This window comes from Penicillium cosmopolitanum (genome assembly GCF_028827165.1).
Source record: "Penicillium cosmopolitanum strain IBT 29677 chromosome Unknown utg000003l:1.0-3747932.0:1.0-3751027.0, whole genome shotgun sequence".
Lineage (NCBI taxonomy): Eukaryota > Fungi > Ascomycota > Eurotiomycetes > Eurotiales > Aspergillaceae > Penicillium > Penicillium cosmopolitanum.
In genome coordinates, this window is record NW_026622673.1 from 2,232,452 (window position 1) to 2,260,200 (window position 27,749).

Consider the following 27,749-nt stretch of genomic DNA (forward strand, 5'->3'; position numbering starts at 1 on the left):
CTCGACTTTCTTGGGAGTTCCCTCTCTAACCTCTCCTCTCCTCTCTCTCTCACACACATCATGTCATCCAATTCCAACTCTATCAAGCTGTTGACGGGCAACAGCCACCCCGAGCTGGCCGAGCTCGTGGCTGACCGGTGCGTGCTGCAGCACCCGATCCCCGATCTCCATCTCCGTGCAGACGGGAAACTAATCTATGAGAGTTAGTCTCGGCATTGAATTGACAAAGATTATGGTCCTGCAATACTCCAACCAAGAGACCAGTGTCACAATCGGTGAAAGTGTGCGCGACGAAGATGGTATGTGAATATCCTGTTCACCAGAGATATACCGGTCATGAATCATATATTGAAAGGAACTACCACGACTAACAACCTTCTCTCATATACAGTCTTCATCCTACAGTCTACACGACCTAACGACATCAACGATGGCCTCATGGAACTCCTCATCATGATTAACGCTTGCAAGACCGCCTCCGCCCGCCGCATCACCGCCGTCATCCCCAACTTCCCTTACGCCCGCCAGGATAAGAAGGACAAGAGCCGTGCTCCTATCACCGCTAAGCTCATGGCCAACATGCTCCAGACCGCTGGCTGCAACCACGTCATCACCATGGATCTACACGCTAGCCAGATCCAGGGCTTCTTCAACGTCCCCGTCGACAACTTGTACGCCGAGCCTAGCATCTTGAAGTGGATCCGCGAGAACCTGGACGTTAGCAACTGCATTATTGTCAGCCCTGACGCCGGTGGTGCTAAGCGGTACGTTTTTCTATATTTTTTCAGAGAGGCATCTTGATCTTGATCTTTATCTCAATTTCAATGTCGATCTCATTAACCAACACTAACGCTTTCTCTTAGTGCTACCGCCATCGCCGATCGTCTCGATCTGCAATTCGCCCTCATCCACAAGGAACGTGCCCGACCCAACGAAGTCTCCCGCATGGTCCTGGTCGGAAACGTCAAGGACAAAGTCGCCATCATCGTCGACGACATGGCCGATACCTGCGGTACACTCGTCAAGGCCGCCGACACCGTCATGCAGCACGGTGCCAAGGAAGTCAACGCCATCGTTGTCCACGGCATTCTCTCCGGCAAGGCTATCGAGAATATCAACGGTAGCAGCCTAAGCCGTCTCGTCGTTACAAATACAGTTCCCCACGCCGAGAAGAAGGAGCAATGCGATCGTATCGAGACGATCGATGTCAGTCCCACTCTTGCTGAGGCTTGTCGTCGTACCCATAACGGCGAGTCTGTTAGCTTCCTCTTCTCGCATGCTGTCGCATAAGCGTTAGCTTCTTACCTCTATCTCTTCTCCTACTTCCTGCTTCCTGCTTCCTGCTTCCTGCTTCCTACTTCATCACGTCCCGTCCCGTCTCGTCTCGTCTCGTCTCTTTTCTAAGCCAATTCCTGCCAATCTGGGCGTTAACAAACCCCGACCCCTTCATCCACATCGTTTTCATACCTATCTATCTATCTCTATCTACTCTATCTCTCCCCCTCTCTTCTTTCAGCTCTACTATATGCTAGTGGCGGAGTCCATTGTGTTACGTGGGAAGAAAACAAAAATACGATTCCTATGACCATTTCAAAGAAACTCCATTCTTCGATGTACATCCTTCAGAGGTGCGAGGCTGTGCTCTTCTCTCCTCAATTCTTCTTGTGTCTCTTTTCTTTTTTCTCATAGACCTTCGAGCTAAAAATGAAGGCTAAAATTATAGAGCTTTTTGTCACGTCATGTCTGCCCAGGATATTTGGGTTCAATTTTCTCAACGCATATCTGTGTCTGTGTCTGTGTCTGTATCTGTATGACTCTGTTTGCGATATACAAATACTACCTGTTTCAGGATTCCCGATTCATTGCTCCGTGTCCTTGTCTTACTAGCATCTAGAATTCAAATGCCTTGATAGTCTCGGGTGATCTGATCATATGCTCTCCTCTGTTTCTTCCCCGTTTCCGCTTCCGAAGTCACTGTCTTAGTCTCGACATGTCTGTATGTATTGCTAGCTAGCACTAGTACCTCGAAAGAAAGTACTAATATTTTCAAGACAACTCCTTTTCCGACCTCTTTGTCTCTTTCTAGGTACGGATACTAGTGCCGGTGCTGGTACTAGGTAGGCAGTGTACCTAGAGAATCCAGGTCCGGGCTCTCGGCGGCTTGTGTTATGTCTTTGTCTTTGCCTTTCTCAGATGTACTAGTATGTCTCGGGTCAGGTAGGTACCTCCAGGGCTAGTGCCAGTGTGGCTTTGCAATTAGAGACGGTTTGCACGGACTAGATCCGGATGTAGATCATGTTTTATCTCGGGATGTCTTGCGCGTTACTAGTATTATTGGGATTGAGGTGGTGTTTTATGTGTGATCTAAGGGGTTGGGGGTGTTTTAGTTTAGGAAATGCAATGCCTGTGAGTCGACTTGACTTGGGTACTACCTAGGTACCTAGTAGGTATCCATAGATGTCTCGAAATTTGTGGTCAGTTCCAAGTACTACCTAGGTAGGTAGTAATACTGGAGGTATATATCCACATCTGAAATTAGGGTTAATCTTGCCAGTTGGGAGAAGACTAACTCACTCGGACCTCGGGAGTCACTGTGTGATACTACTACTAGCACCTAGAAGTTCTCACTAATTCGAATACCACCTATTGGATAATACCACATTTTGACTATTTATTAATGCATTCATTGAACCTATCTAAAAGCCGTTGTGCGTGGGACTCGGAGCATCCGCCAACTCGGCTGGTTCTGATGCTGAAATAAGGGATGATGGATACAAATAGAGACAATCTGGTATATGTGCAGAAGTAACTTAGTACAGAGACTTACATGCATTTGTCTTCAATAATACCGGTATGCATGTAGTACTTTGGCGCTGTCGGCAGGGCAGACTGAACAATCTCCATGGTTGATTGCGGGTCGCACTGTTCATCCCCACTTTGCGTAGCCCACAAGGTCAGACTACTACTAATACAATACGAGTGCATAGTTGAATCAAAAATAATGAGCTTGAATTAAATGATGCGTACTGCTCGATCGATGCTTACAGGATGCGCTGCCTATATCATCGACCACGAGTGCTGGAGATCTCGGGATATCATCACCCAGGCAAGTTTTAGACAGGCACCAGACCACTTACACACGAGGCACTGCTACGCGTCGAGAAACAGGAACAATAATTTAAACTTAACCCATTTTTTTGAGATTGGATTCTTCAAGTATCAGACATAAAAAAATTCCCCCCACGTTTTTGTCCGCCCGGGAAAAAAAATGATTCGCATTTTTGCTTTTTAAAAAGTGTGGCTTGCAAGATATCATTCCCTTCCAAAAACCATATCCTTTTCCCGAGAAACGTGGGGAAAAAATTCCTTCCCTTCGCCCATCTCTCTCTCTCCATTATAGAGAATCAGAGTAGTAAAAGTCTTCCCCCCACACCATTTCACCTATGCGGGAAAATAAAAATTCATGACGTCGCGGATCGGATCATGAGATTTACTTGCGCATGGATGAGGCGCGACGCTTGCGGAGCTCGTCACGCTTGGCCTTCTCCTCGTGGACACGGTTGGCGAGGAGCTTGGCGTAGTCGTTACTATAGATGAGATTGTTAGTTAGGGATCCAGATGATGACACAGTATACTGTAGATTTGCCGATGCAATGCATGCAAGGCAAACCTGGGACTGGGTGGGAACTTACGCAGCCTCACGGGCAGCCTCAGCGCGGCGGCGCTTGATGGCAATGGCGTGACGCTTGCGCTGCAGGCGCTGGGGAGTGACCAGGCGCTGGATCTTGGGGGCCTTGGTGTACTCGGGCTTGCCCTCCTTGGTGACGGTACGGCGAATGACGAACTTGCGGACATCATCCTTCTTGTCGAGGCCGAAGAAACGGCGGATCTTGGTGGCACGCTTGGGGCCGAGACGCTTGGGGACGACGGTGTCGGTCAGACTGGGGAGCTCGCCCTCACCCTGCTTGACGATGGACAGGGCCAGAACGGCAAGGTCCAGACCGGTGATGGCACCGCGGACGGACTTGCGCTTGCGCTCACCGGTGCGGCGGGGGCGGTAGCAGCTGTGGCCGTCGGCGAGGAGCAGACGGGTACGGGTGGGGAGGAGGACTGGAGAGAGGTGAGTATTTTGTGGGAGGGGATTTTGTTTGTGATTTTATTTGGGTGCGGTTGCTGGTTTGTGGGGGGTGGTGGGAGTGTGTAAAGTGTTGTTGGAACGTACCACCCTGCTTCATGGGGAAACCTGTGGTCGGAAGTCAGTAAACAATATTCCCGCGAAGGCATTATGGGATGGAATCTCGTGAGAGATATCCCGGAAGAAAAAAAAACATACCCTGCTTGTCGTTACCACCGGTAATCTTGAAGAGGTAACCCTTGAACTCATCACCGAGCGCGTCACCGGCAACCTGTAAAAAAAAAACCGTCAGCGGTTGTCCTCGACTATCCGTATTCATTTGTGTGTGATGTGATGCGTGTGATTGTATATGTGGATGGGTAGATGGGTGTTTTGTGGATATTGGTAGGTGTATGTGTGCGTTCCAGGTAGGTTGGGTGGGTGTATATGGGTGTGGTGCATCTTCATCTTCAAGATGTATTTTGAGATCGGGAGACTGACTTCGGTGCCCATGCGCTTCTCCATGAAGGGGCGGAGCTTGCGCTCATCATCGATCTCGATGATCTTCTGAGACCCATTGGCGGGGTAGGAGATGTTGAGCTTCATCTTGACGAGGTTGCGCGGTCAAGACGGTAGCGCGGAAGTTGTCGTACGTGAGTTTAAAGGGCGAACGTCGTTGTGGATTTTGCAACTCGCAAAAGTCGGCCGTAGCGAGTGTGTGTGGCTGACTCAGCTGACACTAGCCGAGTCTGGAGGTAGCCCTGTCACATGACTGCATACCCGCTGACTGGTTGACCGCCCACGTGATACATATCAATGGTTGGCAGTATACTCAGGGTTCCCTCACCGCTTTACCACACTCACCGCTCAGACAACTGCCGGTCTTGGCCTGGCACTCTTATCAGTCTAGCCTAAAGAAGTATTCACGAGCATCCACGAGAGTATCCCCAAGGGTGTAAAGTGTACACTCACTCTCTACATCTCCCTCAATTGACTACTCACTGCTCAGTTTAACCACAGCATTCACTCATCAACTCCAGCTATGCTCTGTCCTACCACTTCTCACCTCGCACAAGCTTATCCTAACCAGCTCCAGCCTGTCTTGGCATCTGATCGGCCGTGGCTGTCTTGGCCCCCACAATTAGACTGAAACTGTGGACTCCTGTGGTCCTCTGTTCTCTGTTCTCTGTCCTCTGGAGTTCTCGGTCCTCTCCAAGGCTGTACGAGGTCAGCATCCAGCTGCACTACCTGCCCATTGGCAGTCCACGGGGAGACTGCCTACACTCAGACTACTGGAGCCATCATGTCAACCGAGGACATGGAGTATTCTGTACTCTGTACTCTGTACTCAGCACCAGGATATTGAGCAGGCCATTTTTCATATGGCGGATATCAATACCAATACTAATACGTATACGAGCGGCTGCAGGGCGACCCGGCGCACGCGAGGCTTTTCCACGTTCAGCCTTCCTCCCCGCCCGCCACGCGGCCGCCGGTCGCATTCTTTATAGCATATACCATTACATAGTTAGCATGCCATGGCATACCTCAGTGATAGTACTTCCGTAGCTAAATTATCATTGCCTACATACACATATACTACACTCTATATACTCGTATAAATTACTCTATTAATATCTGGGGCCACTAGAGCCCAACTTCAAATTAGCGCCCCCTCCGCTCCTCCCGGTGGAGTGGAGATTTCTGACCGACCACCTCTCTCCTTTTCATAATCTCCAGCGGGCTGATCTTTGCTCTCCTCCCTCTCCTCTCCCATCCTTGCCATATTTCCTCGTTCCCCCTTGACCTTGGCGGAGTGGAATAGTGGAATAGTGGAATACGAATCCGTCAGTGGCGACAACGATACGACACCCGATCCGATCCCGCTGATCCAACCTGACCTCACCCTATCCTCACCACTCACCACTCACCACTTTCTCCCCACCCGATCGCCGCGACCGGACTTTCACCACCTACCTAGCAACCGCGCCGTTGCGCGCACACACATCAAAACTACGCAGATCGTCAGAGGAAGCGAAAATGCGCATGTTCAATCGGTTCTACGGCCTCTGTGCCGTCGCCGTCTGTTCCATTCTCTACACAGCATGGTTTTTGATGGGGAGGACTTTTGGTGATGTCGTGCCGCTGGCCGGTACCTTCCAGACCGCTGACAAGTTCGATCACCGATTGGTTGTCTTTGGAGACTCTTGGAGTGATAGTGAGACGGAAGAGGAGCAGGGCAAGATTTGGACGGATCATCTTTGTGACTTGGTATGTGTTTTCCTTCTTGCTGCCCTGGTGCTGAGAATTTGAGACAAAAGAGACGGGAGACGAGGGGATAAGACAAGAAGGGAAAATAAAGTTGTCTCGGGAATATGTCTTGCAGAAATGGATCCGACCAGACCAGACCAAACTGACACATCTGCAATGCAGTTTTCTTGCTACCAGGAGAACCTTGCGCAGACGGCCCGATCCGCAGGTAATACGAAGAAGAATACCGGAGCCGTCGTCGACAACGAAGAATTAAATTCTTTCGGCATGCTGTCTAAAGACCAAGTCCCCGATTTCAAGACCCAACTGGATCAGTGGCTAACAGCCGAGACGGCCGCGATGGAGAAACTCACCGAAGAAGAGCGCATTAACCGTCAAGAGCGCACGACATTTGTCATATCGTTCGGAATCTGGGATCTCTGGAGTCTACGTGAAACCGATTACAACACGGCAATTGCATCCGTGGATCGACGGATCAAGAAATTGACCGAGCAATTGAATCGACTAGACGAGTCATTCAAGAGCTGGGGTGCCACGGAGTTGCAAATTATCATGACCCAGACAATGGACGTGACTTTCCTGCCAGCATTTACGAGTGCGGGCGGCGACGAGTTTAAGGATGCGGTGCGTGTTCTGACGGAGTGGAATTCTAAGCTCAAGTCTGCTGCTACGGAGTGGAAGGATGGTAAGGCGCAGTGGTTGTATATGTTTGATACGAATGCCTTTGTCTTGGATCGTATTCGCGATTGGCAGCTTTATGCCTCTGGTATTGAGGAGGAGAATGGGATGGGGAAGAATATTGAGCCTGGGTGGGAGAATGTCAGTGCTCCCTGTGTGGTTGTTCAGAGTGGGTTCCGGGTCATGATGTCAAGGTCGGAGGAGAAGACACGGTGCCAACGCCCGGAGAAATATCTGTTCTGGTGAGTGGATTCCTTTTTCTTTGCACTTTTTGAGTTGCGGTTGCGCGTGCGCGCCTTTCCTGTTCCTTATTCCCTGTTCTTTCCCAACATTCAACATTTCTGAACCCGTGGTTCATAGCCTGGCCATGACCATGTCCTTGACCCTTGTGTCCATGACACGATTGATCGACATTGTGAGTTTCATTCTTTGCTGACCGGGTTTCTGTTTCTGTTTCTAGGGATGAAATGCATCTGGGACCATCTGCCCACAAGCTCATGGGGAGTGCTGTCTACAAGGAGACGAAAGGAGCTACTCAACGCCGCCCCCAGTAAGTCTGAGTCGGCGGCTAGCCGACGGGGTGCTGCAGTTTAGCTTAGACATTGTCATGAATCAATTTCAGCATGTATATTTTTCTGTATACTTTTCTTATTGAATATATTTTCCCCCTTATTCATAGGGTTCATTTCAGATTTCAGCTCTGTTCTGCTCTGCTCAGCTCTTCCTGTGTGTCTCCGAGACAAACGAAATAAAACGAGCTGTGGATGTACTGCTACTGCTAGGATGTACAAATGCGGCCTGGCGGGCTGAGGTGGTACTTTTGCGGCAGTTGTTGGGTAGCACTGATCGGGCCCACTTAGATCGAGTTACTGTGCCTGTATCTGTACTGGCGGAGTAAGGCGATGTCTTGAGGTCATAACGTGACAGGTGTCAGAGAATAAGAAAAAGAAAAAAAAAGCAAAAGCAAAAGCAAAAGGAAAGAACAGACAAGAAAATTCCCCCAAAGGGCCCTCACCGCGTGGTTACTTTACGGTCTGGCCCTTCCGGGTAGACTCAAATTAGGGTTAGGGTTTGCTAGGAGAGCCTCGCGAGTCAGGGAAACTGGGGCGAGTCTACTAGTATTACTAGTAGTTTAGTTTGACATGGATTGATTGTTCTCATTCTTGTTATTTTGGCCCTAGATCACTCGGCCGGACTTGCCCAAAATTAATCAACAGGGCTTTGTGATGGGGTGAACCCAGGGCGGGTTCTACATGCCCAGGTACCGGAGTACCTAGTATCATTTTATTTACTTATTGTTCCACGATTCTATCATTTACTTGCCTTACAAATTACTACCACTGAACTCCGTTTATTCCCGGAATCTCCGATCGCAGCTACTTGATCGCGGTGATATTGTTCGAGTTACAGTGGAGAGCGATCGGCATGAGATCATTGACAGGTACAGAACCATACAGAGAGGAGGACACAGTGGAACAAGGGATTTTCCGTGTCAAGTCAATGGAAGGGGAAAAGGGCGATTGCCAATCGGATCAGGGTACCTCTGGTTGGTCTTTTCCACGAAAGACTTGAATTAGCCCGATCACTAGTTTCTGCGTGTTTGCGAGATTTTTCTTTGTTCCGGGGAACCAACGTCAATGCAGCCGCTGGGTGACAACCAATCACACTTCGCCCCGAGGAATGGGAGCATGCGCGTCGCCGCATTCGTCTCAAAGAAACAATGATCTCGTTTGCTTCGTTGGGTTTTTATCGTTCCAGGGTTTGGTCCCTGTCAGCTACGATATGGGTTTGTTCTGGTTTTGGGTTGGTTCTCGGGTAGGGTTCCTGACGACGATGGAGACGTGGTAGTCGTTATAGTCGTAGTAATATAGTCACAGTCGTATAGATTAGAGTAGACTCACTAGACTTATACTGGCATAGTTACGCCCATGCTGCTCTCGTACACTTCCATCGAATCAATTACCACATAGGCTAAGCTAACTACTAACCCTAGTCAGCCTGACACTCTATTCCTTGGTTCACGGAAGATCATACATTGTCAAAGCCTGCCTCCGACAGGGATTCCTGCATCCAAGACAAAGAATCACTAATTTGCGCCTATCCTTTGTCTCGCCTGGCGGGATTGAACGAGCCCTAGACGCTGTCCCAAACTGTCCAAAGGTGTCACCCTGTCCCGTCCTATCCTATCCTATCCGATCTGCCGATGCTCATCTGCTTTTTTTTCTTGCCCTCCAATCCGCCGACTCTCCAAACGCAAGCCTGATATAGATCCATTCTCTCTTTGTCTCGCCTTCAAACAGCTTCCCCTCCACCTCTCGCCTCCATCTCACTTATTTTTATTTCTTCCCCTTTCATCCCTCTCCGGATTCATCTATACTTTCCCTTTCTTCTCTCTACCCACTCGTCCATCCCCTCCCCCAAGTTCCCCTTCCCTTGTGTCATTTCAAGCCATCACGCATCTTGAACAAAGAACACACGCCGGATTCGCCGTCAATCCGCTTCTTTCGCGAATCTCTTTTTTCTTCTTGCTTTTGCTTCGCCACCTCTTCTTTTTTTTCTTGTTTTTCTTTTGTTGTCATCTATAGATAAATGTCTTACGATCGAGTGCTCCCAGCCCCAGTTGCTGTACGCCATGAGTCTTCCGGCTCGAATTTTCTCCACAGCAATCCCTTCGAGCACAAGATCATGAATGATCTCCCAATGTCCCATGGAGCCCTGCCACATCGGCCAGAACCTCTAGCCGCAACATGCAGGTATCCTGAATATCGCCCGAACGCGGTCCAGCAGATGGCCATGTATCACGGCAAGGGTGAACCCTATACCCCACCGATCGACAAGCACCCCATCGTGGACGCTTACCCGCGACAGCACTCCATCTCAACGGCTTCGCTTCCTTTAAGAGAGCATTCCCCCCCCTTCTTCGGGTAGCTCTAGTCCGATCAAATCGGGCAAAGAAGAGTACGCCAGTCAGTGGTGTCTCTGTAAGCCGGATCCGAAAATTCCCCGGCCTCGTAATGGTGAGTCGATGATGTCCGCGCCGATGTTGAATGAGCATGGCAAGTCCCTTTTTCTTTCATTTTGTAATCTAGTCGGGATTGGCCCGGGATTTGGAATGTTTTCGTTCATTGGATTCATGCTGACTAGATGCTTCTTTGTCCCTTTTACAGCTTTTATTTTATACCGTCAGCATCACCAGGCGGCTGTCGTTTCACACAATCCTGGCTTGGCCAATCCGGAAATCTCGAAAATTATCGGCATGCAATGGAGAGCGTTGACAGAGGGGGAGAAGAACAAGTGGAGAGCTTTGGCAGAGGTATGTAGAAATAACTACTTCATTCCGATGACTCGCTATTCCAGGAAGCCATTACTTACTATTCATTAGGAAGAAAAAGCCCGCCATGCTCAGCAATATCCAACTTACCGATATCAGCCAAAACGAGCGGGCCGTGATGGAAACAATCGCCATTCAGGCTCTGGCATCAGCCATAATCCATCTGGAGCCTCCACATGCAACTCCTGCGGCGGTAGAATCATGAATGCACCCACTTCTCCAATGACTCCATTCACCCCAACAGGCCGATCAGCAAGTATATCCGGCCCCGTACCAGGGCGAGCAACGACAACAATCATGTCAGCAAGAAGCTCACACGGCGGCGAGAAAGAGCTCAAGCCGATCAAAATCGACCAAATCGACCACCGTGTACGACCCCGGAGATTCGACGACGCCGGCGAACAATCCCCAGATCTCAAGCGCCGCCGTGTCTCTCACGCATCAATAAAGTCCGACTTACCGGTCCACCGAAACCGAAGTCCAGACTCTATATCCCCCTATCCAATGTCCCCGTACCAATACAACGCTACCATCCAACAACAACAACAGCAACAGCAACATCAACAAAGACACCCACTTCCATCAATCAGCCGACCCTTCAACAACGGCCCCCCAGTCCCGGCCAACCAGCCGGATCGGAATCAAGTCTCAAACTCGCACCTCTCAAAACATCAACGCCGATAATGGCCCCACTCACCCCATTCTCGCAAGATGGATCCAACGCCTCCGTCGAGGCGACAGTCATGACAATCCCATATCTGAACAAGATCAAAGTCCTGGCTAAAATTTCTCCACCCTTGCAACCGACTTTCCGCCAGACGCCCGTCATGCGCGGACCCGTCATTGCCATCGACGGCCAAGACCCAGCACTCGTTCAATCAGCCGTGAACTACCTAGAACGTATGTTCAAAAAGGAAGCAAAGCACCACGTCCGCATCTTCCAGGGTCCAACAATCAAAGACCCCACAACTGAATCTTCCTCCGATCCAACAGTCGAATACCTCGATACAATTTCCTCCTGGCACCGGGTCTCAGACGAAGTAAAAGACTTCGTCCGGACTTTGAACGGAAGTGCGGAATTTAACAACGTCAACGACAACGCCAGCGCCAGCGCCAACACTTCTGAGACCCAAACCAGCAGAGAAGACGGCTCAACAAGTCCAAAAACCCTCATTCCCAAAACAACCGCCATGCACATAAACTCCCCCCAATCCAGCGAATCCGGCTCCGACCACTCCGCCAGCACAAATACATCGCTCACAGCACTACCACTAGCCCTAGTCCCCCGATACCAATTGACGACGGCGGATGCATTCGCGTGCTCGATTCCGATTCGAGACTCGTATACTTCTCTCGATCATTGGCAGTGGATGGCGAGTCTTTGGCGGACGTGTGTCGGTCCCGATATCACTGTTTATATTCGTGAGTGTAGTCGGGAGGAAATTGAGAGGTTTGGGGGGAATGCGGTTGAGATGAGGTTGCAGGATGCTAGGACTATTGTTATTCGGAGGGTAGTTGGGTCACCCGGGGTTTTGGAGGAGAAGGCTTTGAAGAGGGTTGGGTTTGAGATTGAGGATTTTTTGACGCAGTGAGGTGGTGGAAGTGAGGTGGTGGTACTGTACTGTGCTTGCTTGCTTGATTTGCTTTTGCTGGGGATGGATGGATGGGTGGGTGGAGGTATAGCAAATGGATTGATGAGGAGGGAGGGTCTTTTCTTTTTCTCCCGTTTTTTCTTTTTTTCTCTCTTCATTTTCATATTTCGATATTTCATATTCCATTTTGTCGATCTTTATTTGGGTCGTGGTGTTGGTGTTTGATTTGATTTGAGCGGTTGGATAGCGCTGGATTATTTTCTTGACTTTAAGCTGAGTCTTTTATAAATTGTAATTATTGAATCGATGGCACTGCATGAGAATATTCTTCTGTAAAGCACTTCAAATCCATCTTATCATAGTCCTAGTATACTATAGGAGAGGTTCCAGTGGTATACTAGTAATAGCAATGATAACCGGAAGCGGGAGGCGGTGAGTAATTCTGCCACATCACTGCCTATCTCCGAGTCTCCGGCCTTTTGCCTCATAATGTGATACATCTCATCGGCATGCATTCAGGTTTGCCCTTACACACTTCGGATTGTGCTACGTGGCCTCTAGCGACATCTTCTGACACCAATCAACGCGGAGCGCAGCTTGCAGGCTCTACGAGTACTTCCCTAGCCTGCTCCTCCTCGGATTATGGGGCTTTAGCGGGTCGCACGGAAAATGGATCTACAGCTCCACCATTTCAGACTACAGATGTGAAACTGTCCCCTGACGGTTCCTCACATCACGATGAGACAAATATTGGGCTGAAAATGCCCGCAATCAACCAATCTCATCAAAACAATGCCACCGCCGTTCCCGTCCAACCCGTCCATGCCAATGCGAATGAGCACCCTTGCACTTGCAATACATCAATAGAAACCAAGGCAATGCAAGAAAAGGGACAAGAACCTCCCAATTATCCAATCTTGTCGAAATTGGGACAAAGTGACGACTCTCACCGTGTACCCGCCGAGTCCCAGGGTGGAAATCTTGATGCACAGCCGCATTCGGTGGTATCTAAACCCGATGAAGGAAGTGAAGATCTCAGTGCCTTTCTTCCCTTGGGAGTACTTGACTCGAAAACAGGTACGGAGAAATATGCCGCCGAAATATCAATCTTGGAAGGGAGTTCTTGGATTCGAGCACGGGTGAAGAATGACAACACCCGAATTTATGTCGATCCAAAACTCACCCGCCGCAATAATGTCCAAAAGTCTATCAAGAAGCTGCGGGCAGCTTTCAAAATATTGATGTCGAATATTGATGCCTCGGAGGAATCTTGGGAAGGTCGGCGCAAAGCAATAACCAAGGACTCTGACGACGACTCTGACAAAGATGAATCCTTGTGGTACATTTTCAATACGCTACAGGACCCAGACCCGCGTCCAGATTTGATCAAGGACAAATGGTCGCAGCAGGCCGCGTTGGATCTACTGTCAGGCGATGACTTCTCGGAATTTGGTCTCAAGACTCCACTTCATCCGTATCAGCGTCGTTCTGCGGCTGCCATTGTGCAGCGGGAGGTCCAGCCTGCACAAGTTCTGGATCCTCGTCTACAAGCCTACCGCACTCCGACTGGGAAGGAATACTACTACGATAGAGAAGATGCCTGCATATTTCTAGAAAAGGCATTGTATTCAGAAGCGTGTGGAGGTGTGTTATCTTCGAACTGCTAAGTGTTAGTGGAAATATAACTAACCATGCCTAGGTATCCTTGCCGAGACGATGGGTTGTGGCAAAACATTCATCTCCCTTGCCGTCATCTGGGGGACCAGAGGCCATGTGCCAAAAATACCGATCAGGTATCTCTTAACAGAAGAAAACGACCAAACGCCAGTTCGAGAAAAGACGGGATCTCTGATGGAAATGGCGGCGGCTGCCGCGGGCCGGCATTCCGCTCCATGGAAAATGTTCTTCGAACAGAAGAAGCTTCAAGGCACGTACTATGAACGATGTATGAAGGCATGCAAGCGCAACTGTGGATATTACGAGATCCCTCCGCATCAAACTAGGTATCAGGGGCGACGCAGCATGTCGTACCCGCGGCCACCGTCCAAGCGCATTCGCCTTTGCACAGCAACGCTGATTATCGTCCCGAATAACCTGGTGGATCACTGGAAACATGAGATTCGCCAACATACAACAGATCTAAATGTTTTGACCCTACAACAGGGACCGGAGAAGGATAAGACGCCATGTGCGGACGACCTGCTTAACTACGATATCGTACTTTTTTCCAAAACACGGTTCGAGAAAGAAGCCGGCGAGCCAGTCAATAACCGGCGTGAAAGATTCGTGCAGATGGACTCACCACTTACAGAACTTCACTGGTTGCGTGTCATTGTTGACGAAGGGCATAATGTGGCGGGACACGGTTCAAAAACCAACATGATCCATTTACTTGGGCAAATGCACATTGAGCGCCGGTGGGTCATATCAGGAACTCCATCGACCGGACTCTACGGAGTTGAAATCAGTCTTGCTACGCAGGAAGCCGCGACTAGTGATACGGACTCTCCTGGAGATGTAACGGCCGTTGCTCTGCAAGGCCGAAAGAAAACCGGAAACGCAGTAGATAGTGAGCTGAAAGACCTCGATCGGCTAAGACGCATGGTGACCGGATTTTTCGAGTTACAGCCATGGTCGAACTCGAAGGATAATGATCCGGCAGACTGGACGAAATACATGAAACCGATCGGCCTGGATGGCAAGCGTCGCAAGTCCCCAGCCATTCGGGCTACGTTACAAGGCCTCGTGGTACGACATCAACTTGAAACTCTGAACAAAGAGATTTCTCTTCCGGATCTATACAACCGAGTTGTCTACCTGGAACCCACATTTCATGACCGACTTTCTATAAACCTGTTTCTTTTTGGCCTCGCGGTCAACGCCATTACCTCTGAACGACAAGGCCCGGACTACATGTTCGACTCCAAGAATCGGAAACATCTGAACCAAATCATAAATAATTTGCGACAAGCTGGATTTTGGTGGGCAGGGTCCGAGATGAACCCCCAAGACTCTATTGACCATGCGATCAAATACATGGATAAGAATCGGGAGAAGATGACACCAGATGATATCAACCAGTTGACCAACGGGATGAACATTGCTCGAATGGCAATGGAGTCTGGAAGCTGGCGCGAATTTAAGCAGCTTCACGAACTGGGCGTCTTTCTGCAGGATTTTCCCGAAGAAAACCGTGCACACTGGGCACTAGACTCGAATTCGGAGGAAGAGCCGCTTTTAATCGGAATCACCCAGGCTCGACGGGCACAACAGTTTGTCACCCAGAACCTGCGATCGCAAGATCCTACTCAGGGACTGTCAGGCGCCGGGATCAAAGTTCGCGGTGAACTTGAAAGAAGAGATCAGCGTGCCCCGGCGAAGGGCGCCCCCGAGTCCGCCAACACACCGACATCCACATCCTCCACGCCGGGCCACCTTAATCACAGCACAAAGCCTCAGAGTCATAAATCGCCCAAGAAGACCTTCAAGCAAAACCTTTTCCGCACCTTACCTTCCTCATCCCCGCTCATGAAAACGAAATTCGTGGCCACATCATCGGCAAAACTCACCTATCTCTTGGACCAAGTACTCCGCTGGCACAAAGAAGAGAAGATAATCATCTTCTACGACAACAGCAACTCAGCCTTCTGGATCGCCGAAGGCCTAGAACTTCTAGGAATCGAGTTTCGCATTTACGCTAGTACACTGAAACCCGAGCTCCGAACACAATACCTCGAACTCTTCCGCGAATCGAGCGACATCCGCGTACTACTGATGGATTTACGACAGGCCTCGCACGGATTGCACATCGCCCATGCCTCGCGCGTATACATAATCAATCCAATTTGGCAACCCACGGTAGAAAGCCAGGCCATAAAACGTGCACACCGAATCGGTCAGACCAGGCCTGTTCACGTCGAGACGTTAGTTTTGCGGGATACATTAGAAGACCGCATGCTCCGGCGAAGGAAGGAGATGTCGGATATGGAAATGCAGCACGCAGAGCGGAGTTTACTGGACGATACGGCTATGAATGATATCATTCAAAGAGAGCCCTTTTTGCCAATGACAGATGAAAACGGCAAACGTATTGCTGAGGCAATGTATCTGCAACAACCGACCACATTCTTCGATCGACACCCATTGCCGATCCCGGATGAGGTGAGAAAGGAAGAGGTTGGAGTGCGCAATGCTTCTAAGCGGACTCGACTCGCTGAGTCGGATGCCGATGATACTGATCTGCCAGAGTCGAGAATGAGCCCAACGCCAAAAAGGCCGCGGATCGGGTTTGCTGCTAGTGTGCAGATTATTGAGCCGGAGACTGAAGTGGAGTCGGATTCTGTGCTGGCTCCGACTCCGAGTCCTCGGCTGGATTCTATGGCACAGCTTTCATCATTCAATGATCGGGGTGGTGATTCTCCTGTACCAAGGCGAAAGTCGCTGTTTGGCCCGTAAGAAATATTTTCCTATATATATCCTTTTATCTGGTGAAGCTGGTCGATCTTCATAGACTGATACTATTACAATCATTGGGTCATTCGTGCTCCGACTTTTCTATTTCCTCTGGACTTAAAACTGTATGTACTAGGGCACGGCAGATACTGAAGAGAGGAACCTTGATTGAATGTTATAGATTACTAGTAGCTGGTAGCTTCTGGTAGAACTGGCCGCGTAATAGAAGCAGAAAGTCACGATGTCTAGTAGATATACTATTTCTTTCCTGTTTTCAAGGTTTGCAAGAATTGCCCACGGACTCTGTGATTTCCGGGGCTGATAATAGTAATCAAGATAGTACCTCGGCCCGATGATATCGATCGTTCGCCGGACTGATTGACTCCGACTTAAACAAATCACATTCCAACCACGCTCTTTGGCCATTTCAAGTTTACCGGAGAAGTTTAGTGTTTAAAGGGCGATCTCAGCAAACAAATCAAATCATCTCCGGTTATTATCTTTCAAGTTCTACCCTGCAAGATATGATCCGAATACTCCGGCTAAATCATTCTGGAACATCTGATTGGCATGTTTCACTGATTTGATCAGTCGTGTCATCCGTCACGCAAGGACGAACACACAACATTCAGCCCGAATGGCGTGCCGGGGGGAAACCCCAGCTGATTTCCAAGCAACGTTTATCATCAAGACCATTTAAAAATGGCCAATTCTTGACTGGTCAACATTCCTTCCAGTCTGAGGAAACTTACTCAAAATTTAAACCACTCTCCCAGGACCTATACCGACCCCGAGCTTCCACTAGTTAGAGTACTAGCTAACTCAACCACGCATGATGACCACGGGGGAGACGCGACCGTTGCTAGAAACAAACGATGGACAAACTGATAGCCAGCTCGCCGCTTCCACAGATATAACCGATGGATTCCCAGATAGCCTTCCGGGCGCAAATCACGGGAAAAACCTCAGCTGGTCCAGCGCATACATCCTAGTCGTATCCCGCGTCATTGGAAGCGGCATCTTCGCAACTCCAGGATCCATCGTTAAGTCGACAGGAAGTGTCGGCCTCACTCTTCTGGTATGGATTGCCGGAACAATTTTAGCAGCATGTGGGCTCTCCATCTCGATGGAATTTGGATGCATGCTTCCTCGCTCGGGAGGAGATAAGGTAGATCAATCTCTGACCATCTTTTCACGCCGAGAGATTCACATAGGCTAAAATGGCTCGGCTTCCAATTGGCAGGTGTACCTGGAGTATACCTATCCCCGACCGAAATTTCTCGCTTCAACTTTAATTGCCGTGCAAGCCGTTGTGCTAGGATTCACAGCGAGTAACTGCATTATCTTCGCAAAGTATACACTCTTCGCTTTGAAAGTCGAGCCGACTGATCTTCAGCATAAAGCACTTGCTGTCGGCCTACTAACTATTATCACTATCATTCATGGATGCTTTCTGCGTACGGGCATCGCGATTCAAAATGCGCTTGGCTGGGTCAAGATCTTTTTAATAGGGGCCATGTCACTGACTGGAGTGTGGGTTCTTCTGCTGCAATTCTTCGGAAACTCTCATCAGGTTACGCCAGGGTACATGCATAACGATCTTGCCTCTTGGGATTCAATATGGGAGGGCTCTAATTGGAGTTGGAGTCTTCTTTCGACGGCTCTGTTCAAAGTCTTCTATTCTTATGCAGGACTGAGCAACATCAACAATGTTCTTGGAGAGGTACATAACCCTATCCATACGATCAAAACTGTATGCCCATCTGCCCTCCTCACAGCCGGTGGTCTCTACCTCCTAGCCAACGCGTCCTACCTCCTGGTCATACCATTTGAGGAAATCAAAAGCAGCGGCGAACTGGTCGGCGCACTCCTCTTTGAGCGATTATTCGGCGATAGTGTCGGAAGGGTCCTGTTCCCTCTTGCAATTGCAATATCCGCAGCCGGTAATGTTATGGTGGTGACTTTTGCATTGGTGAGTTCAAGTTGGTCTGGTCTAGTCTCTTAACACGACTGCCCACTCAACTACAATACAATTCTAACTGCAATCTACCTGACCTTAGGCTCGCGTCAATCAAGAAATAGCCCGCCAAGGATTTCTACCATGGCAGAAGGTTATTTCATCTTCACGGCCTTTCAATACGCCTCTCGGAGGTCTGATTGTTCACTACGTCCCGTCGCTGTTGGTCATTGCCCTTCCGCCACAGCAAGATGTCTACAATTTCATCCTAGATGTGGAAGGATATCCCGGCCAACTCTTCGCGCTAGCGATAACAGTTGGCCTCTTGATTTTGCGATACAGAGAACCTAACCGACCTCGGCCTTTTAAAGCATGGCTTCCCGCTGTTTGGTTGCGGGTGATTGTTTGTTTGGTGCTTTTGGCTGCGCCTTTTGTGCCACCTCCGAATTGGCAGGGTGATGTTGATTTCTTTTATGCGACGTATGCCATTGTTGGTATTGGCGTGTAAGTCCAGTCCACCCCTGGACAGATATGAAATATAAATTCCTAGTAACCTGAACTAATGGGATTGAGCAGGATTCTTTTTGCGGTGGTTTATTGGTATGTGTGGACTGTGCTTTTGCCTCGGTGGGGAGGATATAAGTTGGAAGAGTCGGTGGAGGTTTTGGATGATGGGACTAGTATCACCAAACTGGAGAGAGATTATTATGCTTCTGGATAAGTTTTGCCGGAATGCAATTTCCAAGGTTCTTGATAACAACTGTGATGTTCCATAGAGGATGAACTATACAGCGCTGCTTGGCAGGTGCATACTACCACCACCTTCTACTAAAGTTATATAGAACTTCACTTGGAAGGAGAGACACCGGAGTAAACAAGTAAAAAAAAACATCATCCATCGCCGCGTCCTTTTTTTCTCTTCTCGAAATTATTCTCTCCTCTTGAGAGGAGTTTGCGAGGTCGCACGAGAAGATCCAACTATACAACCATGGATATTTCCGTACTCTCTATGGACTCACCCCAGACTCGGACAAAGCCATCAAATCTTGGAATCAGGTATTCTCCACAACTTACCTTGATGCTCTTTCTATCGCTAATATGCGCTAGAGCATAGCAACTACCCTAAATGGAATGAATCTCCGCAGGCGTTGAATCGAGCAGCATTTATCCTGATCAATATCGACAAGCCCGACGATGCAATCTTCCCAACCGACCTCGGCCCTGAACTTGTTGCCTTCGATGTTCAATGGTAACTATTTCGGCAACGCCAAGTAAGCCGCCTCTTACTACATCACACGCCTCGGATGTATTCAGCGAGTAGCAAAAGTCTGCGATTCGAGAAATTCGTTAAAGCTGCACAGGCAGGCTCCAAGGCTCACCGTCTACACTAGTCGGCGCTCCAGAATCCTGATCCAGACGTACGGTATGGCTTCCGGTTCCTTTCTATTTCCGTTTTATAATCTTAATTGAGGCATCTCTATTATTAAGTTGAGGATGGCATATTTTCCACAGAGAGCCGTTTGAGCACGAATGCAGGCTAATTCAGGGGTTTGACCGGTACATCTAATATCATGACTGCGAACAGAAACACTCAAGTGGCACTTCTTGGCCCAGGAAAGCCTCATACGTGGGTTAGCGAGATCGATGACCCAAGACCTATGATGGCTTTTGAGGTTAACTTAAAGTGGACAATCGGTTATATTTGTCATAAAAAGAACTGGAGCGTTGACGCTGAAAACATGATACTCACTGATGCTGTACCTTTTTTCGTGATATCAATTGTGCCTGTGGGCGAAGCTGCCCGCGAATTTCCATTCAACCTGGAAACTCACGGTCTTCCGCCAGGCTCGATTCCAAAATCATGAGAACAATTTTGACTTTGTCTGGAGGCTAATTTATCGACCGGATGGACCTAACTCGACTAAGGGAGAAATACGCAACCATCGCTCTCCGCTGGGGCCATGCGTGGTCATTGAGCGTGAAGGTCGGCATTACTTTCCCAGATGGATGGGGTATCTCCTATACGGAAGATGGATTGAGGCTTGTAGATGGACTCTGGAGAAGAATGCACGTACGAAAGGAGAGTTCATAATCGGCGAAGTGAAAACCCCTCTTGAAGCGGTAAATGAAGTACGTCGGATGAGTCTGCTTTTCAACGTGCAAGGGAGCAGCACATCAGCGGATATGACCCTGCCCTCTGCGAATAAAGCTTCGAAGAAGCCAGCTTCGTTGATCGGCGATACTGGTCAGACCTGTATATTCTAAGGTTGTCGTTTGCGAGACTTGGCTTCCTCTCCAATTGGCTTATTATCCAGTTCATCGGCAACTTCTTGATCCGTGGTATAAAAGCAGTGCTTAGCAGTGGCAAAATATTCTGTCCCTGATACCGTATCCATGTGATGGAATTAGTTCATGGACTCCTTTCCTTCGTTATCTTTCTGAGAAGTTCATATAATGTGGGAGTTCGCGGTACATATTTTAAATCAATGTGCTCCTGTTAATACAAATTCACCGAATCCACCCATATAAGTAGTCTCTGTTAGATTCAGGGAGTGAATTGATATCGCCGTAACCCCGCATCAAGCTGCGCCACGCGGGGTGGTCTGGGCTCGTTTAATTATAAATTTCAAGGGGAATTTACTTTAGAATGAGGATCCAGTAACTACCTGGCAGTAACATATCAGACAGTAAAATGTAAAAGTGTGGCTCCCCGCCAAAAGCCTCGGGCAAATGTGGGGTGCGAATTGGTCATCAAGGAACCATTCCGACGCCCACTTGTGATGATTATCATCGGAAAATCTAACGCGGCATTCGTATTCAACCTTATCGACTTGTCTTCTCCCCGGTGATCTCTCTGGCTCTATATTAGCACCTTCTTTTCTTCACCACGAACGATATAAACAACCACCGGCGGGGTACTCCTAGGGTTCCCATTCCGCACCATGACTCAACTGCCGAAATATACCGACAAGCAGCTTGAGACATACCTCAGCCGGATTTCATACCCTAGCAGCGAGGTCGGTGCATCGTTGGTTCAAAGTGTTCGTCAAAATGTTACAAAGAATGCACTTGGCACATTATTCGAGCTACAGAGGAGACATCTTGCTTCGATCCCATGGGGAAATTCGGGCCTCCACTACTCGCAGCACCACACCATATCCCTAAATCCAGCCACTTTGTTCGAAAAGATGGTTGAGCGACGCTTGGATGGATATTGCATGGAGAACACAGGGTTATTTCACATTATACTGCGATCCCTGGGGTACGTTGTATATGCCATTGGTGCCAGAATTGGCCAGGCTGTGGGTACCGGGGTAGAAAATGGATTGTTTTCACAATTGTATGAACCCGATTTGTTTGCGTGAGGATTCATTGGCTAAATTGCTGCCGCAGGAGCCATATGGCTTTGATTGTTGTCATTGATGAGGTCAAATATATGGTTAGTAGTTTGTTTCTCATTCTCCCTCCGTTTGTCCCCCCACTAATAAGTTGCAGGTTGATGTTGGATTCGGCGCCTACAACGCTACTACGCCTTTGCTTCTAAAGGAGGGTGCCATTACTACACGTATGGCACCCTCGGAAATGCGTTTAATCAAGGACAGTCTCGTTGAAGCTACAGACAAGAGTCAGAAGTTCTGGATCTACCAAACTAGACACAACCCCGAAAGCACTTGGCTGTCCATGATATGCTTTGCGGACACGGAGCTCCTGCCGCAAGACTTCGAATTGATGAATTTTGGCGTCAGTCAGAGGCGGGCTAGCTGGTTTACTCAAAGATTTGTCTGCACACGGATGATCCTTGATTTGACCGGACAAGAGATCATCGGGCAGTGCAGTCTGGCCGGGAAGGAGGTCAAGAGAAGGATACATGGGCAGACAGAGGTTCTGCAGACTATTGAAAGCGAGGATGACCGGGTCAAGGCCTTGGCGCAGTATTTCGACATGCACCTTCGTGACAGTGAAATTCAAGGGATTCGGGGATTGGCTTCGCAGGTCCAATAGTCTTGGGTTTACCAGGCACTGCATAGACTACCATCGAATGTGGACAAGGGAACGATTGAAATGGTATGATACAGCGATGTTTCTAGAAATTGCGTAGGAAGGTATGTAGAGTGATCGCGAAACAGGGAAAACGCAGATATAGAAGGATAAACGTTGCAATTTTTGAATTTAGAACATCCGTCGCTCGATCTGTAGGAGTCGGGGAATTAGTAACCTGTCAGGTATCGGGGTGCATCTGCTGTTTCTGTTTGTTCCATACCTTCCATTGGTTGCTCAACTCGAAGCCCGGAGGCGCCTGGTGGTTACTGGACTGTCCTCTCCACGTTCCGGTAAGGCGGAGGTCACGCTCCATCACTGATTGATTCAATTGTTAGTCCCAGTTCGGTTAAACCAACCCGGTGAAGGGGATTCGAATAGATCGCAGGAAGGTTCGCTGTCGCAATTGAAATTGCAATCAAGGTCGATCGCATTGGTATCACATCACTTACTTTGCTGCACGAGTGTTAGCTGACATTCAGAGTGAATTGGGTTCCCGACCGCAGCCGATGGAGGTGGAGTTGAGAAACGACTTACTCTATCCCACAGATCCCTGTTCCAGCGGGTCTTCTTGCCCTCGTTTCCAAGGTGCTTGGTGTAGTAGAGACCAACACCAGTCACGCCAAACATCTGTGAATGGTGGTGAGTAATAGCTCGGTAGGGACTGGTCGAGAGGAGTTGTCGAGACATACGGTGGCAATGATGCCCCAGGGCAGGAGGGCCTCAAAGGGTACGGGCATGGTGAAGGTTTGCGAGGATCAAGCGAGTAACAACGACCAAGAAACACCTGAACAGCAGGCCTATGTGGGAGATCGCAAGGAGGGGAGTCGTTAGAGGGCGGAGAGCAGCGGGCGGCGGTTTGCGAGGTCTGCGAGACCCAAAGGAGATTAGCGCATTCTGAGTCAGCCACTGCAACGACACTCCCCCAGGCCAAGGGGGAAAGCGCATCGCATTCGTGAAGATTGTCAAAGGACTTACGGCCTCGTTTACTTTTCGGCGCGTCTTGTGCATATCTACTCCTCGTGCTCGACCGTTTGGGCTTTCGATCAGGTCTCTAGTCCCCCCCTGCGACACGTGTTTGTGACCTCGAAACCATCCTCCCAACCCCAACTGACATCCTCTGCTGCTCTCTAGCTACATTGCGCTCGACCTACCTGACTTGCGATCGAAGCACAATTTCAAAGCTTGACACGTATCGACCGTCTGTGCCAATCTTTGCCGCTCCAACCTGGGCTCCCGATGCACCCCCGGTCAACACCGATGTGAGCGGGGTGGCTCTGTAGCTTATCTCGGTTGGCCCTTGAACAAAGACCAAACAACATCCCCCAACGCATTTGCGCGTCGCCCGAGACGAGTTCTTTCGTTCGATCTGGCGGCTGCGGTGGCACTGAGAATGGCGGCGACAGAGCCGCCAGTGAATGAGGATCCGGGAATGCTCGATCCGCCTGTGGACCAGGTTGACAGTGACCTGGACGCGGAGGGAGAGGAGGAAACCGACCTGTACCATATGGACCAACAGCTTCAAGACGCAGTGCACCGAGCGTACACCGGAGAAGTAGCCGAAGAAGATGGCAACGATGAGGCACACTCGGGCAAGAAGGGCTTGCAGGAAGGTGGCGACGACGATGACGACGAGACCGAACCAGTCGGAGCTGTGAAGGGTTTAGATAATGATGGGTCCTCGGAAGCAGAATCTGGAATTGCTGACGTGGAAGGAGAAGCAGACTCTGCTTTTGAAGATGACAATGACCGAGATGCTTCCGAGTCTGATTCGGCACCAGAAGAGGAAGAGGAGGAGGAGGGCTGGGAGGCAGAGAGTAACGGACGCGAAGATGAAGATGAAGATACCGATAATCGCAGCCGTGTGATATGCATGTAAGTGCAAAGCAAACCAACGGGAGAGATGTGAAAGTTTGGCCTGGCTTTGAGACTAACAAGCCCCGCAGGTTTTGCAGTCAAGATGAAGAACACGATCCAGGTGAGGATTTCGAGGAATGGCTCACTTGCACTGGTTGTGGCGATCACTGTAAGTAATCTATGCGGGGGCCGGAGCTAAAAGCTTAAGCCGCCCTCAGCCCTAGCCCGTTTTTCACTGGTTGCTGACTCGGCATCCCGACAGCTCATCGGCAATGCGCTCGCGATCAAGAAGCATTTGGTGATTCAGAAGGTGAGTGGAACTTTACAACGCCCGTTTGGCGCCCCCGGATCCTTGCCGATGGGGCCCACTCGCTAACGTGGAAACACGTAGATCCTTGGAAATGTCTTCCTTGTCGTGACAATCGACCGGCCTCTAACGATGCCGAGACTCGGACTCCAAACGCTAGGGGCGGAGCCCCCCTATCTTAAAAGGGAGCTCATGCCGGCCCATTCAGGAAAGGAGGGCTCCGATTTTCATTCCATCTTCGACACCAACATTAGCGACGAGTTATTGAATAGCTCGCGATCATTACGCAAGAGGAAAGCTTCATCTGCTGATGCCGACGAACATGTCCCGGTGCTTAGAAAGCGACGGCGACAAACTGATCACCCAGATGAAAACGAAGTACCTCTTCAGAATGGCGGTGATGTAGCCACTGAAGAATCCCGCTCGGTGCGCCCGAGACGAACCCGCGGAGTCGAGCGAGAACATTGCCGGATAGTGTCCAAGCATTTTCACAAACTCGTCGTGGGATTCCGGTTAGACGAAAACAAAGTCACTCGGATTCTCAGTACACAAAGCCGACCGAAGCGCAGTCACAAAAAGAAAGTCCCGAAGCCCGCGCCCGCAACCCAAGAACTCCAAGCTCATTTCGCCCCGATCCCTCCCGCTCCCCACAACTACTTTGCTCCTTTCAATGACCGAGACAGTGATGAGACTAAGAAACCATACGGCGGCATCTTGTCCGAAGTCGAAGCAGATACAACAAAGACTCTGCCCTTACAGGGTGACCGGGAAAAATTTGAGTCGGCCCGTCAAAAGGCTGAAGAAGAATGGCAGCGCCGAGTGCGAGAAGCAGAGCTGAATGGCGAAGCGGCGCCGACTGCATCAGCCAAGGTGTCTGGTCCACCTTCCAAGATCAAGCACATCAACTTTGGTGGCTACGAGATCGAGACCTGGTACGCTGCACCCTACCCGGAAGAGTACAGCCGCAATCGGGTACTTTATATCTGTGAATTCTGCCTCAAATACATGAACTCGGATTATGTCGCCTGGCGGCACAAGCTCAAGTGCCCTGCCAAACATCCACCCGGCGACGAGATTTATCGCGACGGCTCAATCTCGATATTCGAGGTTGACGGAAGAAAAAACCCCGTCTACTGTCAAAATCTGTGTCTTCTTGCCAAATTATTCCTCGGCTCCAAGACCCTCTACTACGACGTTGAACCATTCTTGTTCTATGTTATGAGCGAGTACGACGATCTTGGGTGTCACTTTGTTGGCTACTTCAGCAAAGAAAAGCGCCCAAGCTCGGCGAACAATGTCTCGTGTATTCTTACCCTCCCCATCCACCAACGAAAAGGCTACGGTAACCTCCTCATCGACTTCTCATATCTTCTCACCCGCATCGAAGGCAAGAGCGGATCACCTGAGAAGCCCCTCTCTGATATGGGTCTTGTCTCCTATCGCAACTACTGGCGTCTAATCCTATCCTACCAACTCCGAGACCTCAAAACACCCATCAGTATTGCAGACCTCTCCGACCGCACAGGCATGACCGCCGATGATCTTGTGTCTGCACTCGAGGGACTCCGTGCTCTTGTGCGGGATCCTGTCACGAAAACGTATGCATTCCGTCTGGATACCAAGTACTTCGAGGAGGTCATCCAAAACTGGGAGGTTAAAGGTTACGTCACACTAAACCCGGACGCATTGCTCTGGACGCCTTACATCATGGGCCGGAACAATCAGACTCATTTCGACCGCGCTCCTCTTCACGCTGTTGCACCCCGAGAAGATATCGAAGAGGAGGAAGAGGAAGAGGAAGGGTCCGAAACAAAAGCGAACGGGACCAGTGACGAAGAGCCAGCTATCAACGGGGTTAATGCGGACAGCTTCGGAGATTCTGCCGGTCCTCCCTCTACGGCACTCATGCAAACAAATGGCATACATGAGCATGAGCACACTGATACTCCGATCCTGAACCCTGCCGCCGGGATCCCAGCATCACGGTTCGAACTTTGGCCCCCCCGTGCATGTTCCTCCGGCGTCTAAGCGCAAGCCCGGTCGTCCACATGGCGCTAAAATATCCTCTCGGCCTTCAATGACCCCGACAGCTACTCGAACTAGTGGTCGTAATACTCCTCGACGACCGTCAGGGCTGCCAATTTTCACTCCTACGGGTAACACCCCGATGCGCCGCGGTCGCAGCGCGAAGATGCCAGATGCAGAGGCAACTCCTATTCAAACCAACGGCGTCGACCTTGACGAGGACGAAGTCATGGATGAGGAGGCCGTGCTAGACCCAAGCCCCGAAGATCTTGGTCTTGTATTGGGGAACGCAGCCGAGCAGGTCAATGGGGTAGCTGACGAGGATGAGGATGCCGACGCAGACGCCGAAGGGGAGTTTGAGGAAGCGATCGAAACAAATGGGGTTGAACACGACGAACCCGCAATCGAGCAACCACCGAAAACCCCCAAGAAGTCCAAATCAAAATCAAAATCCCAGTCCCCTGGCACAGCAGTTTCACAGCGTTCCCGGGGAAAGCACTCCGGCGATCATTCCAAAACTTCGCAATCAGTTAGTCGAAAGGCACTTGTCGAGAAGGTCCAAGTAGTCATACCTGTGGAACCTGGGTCGGCCGACAGGAAAGGGGCCAAGGGTTCGGCCAATACCAACGCCAACACCAACGGCATTGATCCAGACATAGATGCCGAAGGTGAAGACGACCCAGACGCTGATGGCGAATACGAAGTAGACGGCGACGTGGTGATGGGGACATGAGAAACATCTCCGTGCAGCATCTGGACAGGGCGTTTTTTGTTTTTGGACTCTGCTGTTTCCATTTATTTCTCCAAATTTTCTTCTTCTTCTCTTGCTACTTCTGTTTTCTATTCTGGTTTCTTACATGGACATTTTCTTGTATCCCAGCTTCATTCTTCTACCCCGTTTTCTTTTGGGTCATGGCTACGAATATGGTGGGTGACTGGACTGTCGACCTAGCCGAGGAAGACCTGCGTGTTGCAGGCATTGTTGCTCGGTGCTTTTTGGGGATTTCTAGTTGTTCAGCCAGGGAGCGTCGGTGGCGCTCGGCGTTTGTGTTTTTTTGTTGGGTATTCTTTTTAATTCATCACCTTGTATTCACATCACCTTGTGAGGAGAGTTCGAGTTTGTCTTT

The 27,749-nt window shown here is 49.8% G+C and overlaps 10 protein-coding genes across 10 annotated transcripts; 8 read left to right on the forward strand and 2 right to left on the reverse strand.

The window, feature by feature from the left end:
• Positions 1–60: 60 nt before the first annotated feature.
• On the forward strand, positions 61–1,290 carry N7509_000878 (ribose-phosphate diphosphokinase; the record flags this gene model as incomplete). Its single annotated transcript, XM_056625515.1, has 4 exons — positions 61–137; positions 208–299; positions 392–764; positions 864–1,290. 4 exons carry the CDS (start codon positions 61–63, stop codon positions 1,288–1,290), a joined length of 969 nt encoding a protein of 322 aa, XP_056494097.1.
• A 2,200-nt stretch (positions 1,291–3,490) lies between these two features.
• N7509_000879 (40S ribosomal protein eS6) lies at positions 3,491–4,768 on the reverse strand (the record flags this gene model as incomplete). The annotated part of the gene is made up of 5 exons (XM_056625516.1): positions 4,616–4,768; positions 4,334–4,406; positions 4,223–4,243; positions 3,693–4,110; positions 3,491–3,587 (listed from the first exon to the last, which is right to left on the reverse strand). Exons 1-5 carry the CDS (start codon positions 4,718–4,720, stop codon positions 3,491–3,493), a joined length of 714 nt encoding a protein of 237 aa, XP_056494098.1. The 5' UTR covers positions 4,721–4,768.
• Positions 4,769–6,154: 1,386 nt separating this feature from the next.
• Positions 6,155–7,617, forward strand: N7509_000880 (uncharacterized protein; the record flags this gene model as incomplete). The annotated part of the gene is made up of 3 exons (XM_056625517.1): positions 6,155–6,385; positions 6,548–7,305; positions 7,524–7,617. The coding sequence occupies 3 exons, from the start codon at positions 6,155–6,157 to the stop codon at positions 7,615–7,617; spliced, it is 1,083 nt and encodes a 360-aa protein (XP_056494099.1).
• Positions 7,618–9,652: 2,035 nt separating this feature from the next.
• N7509_000881 (HMG-box domain-containing protein) lies at positions 9,653–11,078 on the forward strand (the record flags this gene model as incomplete). Its single annotated transcript, XM_056625518.1, is given in 3 exon segments — positions 9,653–9,987; positions 9,998–10,376; positions 10,446–11,078. The coding sequence occupies 3 exon segments, from the start codon at positions 9,653–9,655 to the stop codon at positions 11,076–11,078; spliced, it is 1,347 nt and encodes a 448-aa protein (XP_056494100.1).
• Positions 11,078–11,986, forward strand: N7509_000882 (High mobility group superfamily; the record flags this gene model as incomplete). The annotated part of the gene is made up of 1 exon (XM_056625519.1): positions 11,078–11,986. One exon carries the CDS (start codon positions 11,078–11,080, stop codon positions 11,984–11,986), a length of 909 nt encoding a protein of 302 aa, XP_056494101.1.
• An 878-nt stretch (positions 11,987–12,864) lies between these two features.
• Positions 12,865–16,441, forward strand: N7509_000883 (DEAD/DEAH box helicase; the record flags this gene model as incomplete). The annotated part of the gene is made up of 2 exons (XM_056625520.1): positions 12,865–13,630; positions 13,686–16,441. The coding sequence occupies 2 exons, from the start codon at positions 12,865–12,867 to the stop codon at positions 16,439–16,441; spliced, it is 3,522 nt and encodes a 1,173-aa protein (XP_056494102.1).
• Positions 16,442–17,255: 814 nt separating this feature from the next.
• N7509_000884 (putative methionine permease) lies at positions 17,256–19,116 on the forward strand (the record flags this gene model as incomplete). Its single annotated transcript, XM_056625521.1, has 4 exons — positions 17,256–17,606; positions 17,682–18,410; positions 18,499–18,899; positions 18,972–19,116. Coding segments are annotated over 4 exons (1,626 nt in total), but the record flags the coding sequence as incomplete, so codon positions are not given.
• Positions 19,117–21,337: 2,221 nt separating this feature from the next.
• On the forward strand, positions 21,338–22,397 carry N7509_000885 (arylamine N-acetyltransferase family protein; the record flags this gene model as incomplete). The annotated part of the gene is made up of 3 exons (XM_056625522.1): positions 21,338–21,735; positions 21,789–21,834; positions 21,891–22,397. 3 exons carry the CDS (start codon positions 21,338–21,340, stop codon positions 22,395–22,397), a joined length of 951 nt encoding a protein of 316 aa, XP_056494104.1.
• Positions 22,398–22,565: 168 nt separating this feature from the next.
• On the reverse strand, positions 22,566–23,173 carry N7509_000886 (NADH dehydrogenase [ubiquinone] 1 alpha subcomplex subunit 1; the record flags this gene model as incomplete). The annotated part of the gene is made up of 5 exons (XM_056625523.1): positions 22,566–22,586; positions 22,657–22,751; positions 22,886–22,889; positions 22,971–23,063; positions 23,126–23,173. 5 exons carry the CDS (start codon positions 23,171–23,173, stop codon positions 22,566–22,568), a joined length of 261 nt encoding a protein of 86 aa, XP_056494105.1.
• A 653-nt stretch (positions 23,174–23,826) lies between these two features.
• Positions 23,827–27,355, forward strand: N7509_000887 (uncharacterized protein; the record flags this gene model as incomplete). Its single annotated transcript, XM_056625524.1, has 5 exons — positions 23,827–24,308; positions 24,380–24,459; positions 24,509–24,600; positions 24,682–26,582; positions 26,701–27,355. 5 exons carry the CDS (start codon positions 23,827–23,829, stop codon positions 27,353–27,355), a joined length of 3,210 nt encoding a protein of 1,069 aa, XP_056494106.1.
• Positions 27,356–27,749: the final 394 nt, after the last annotated feature.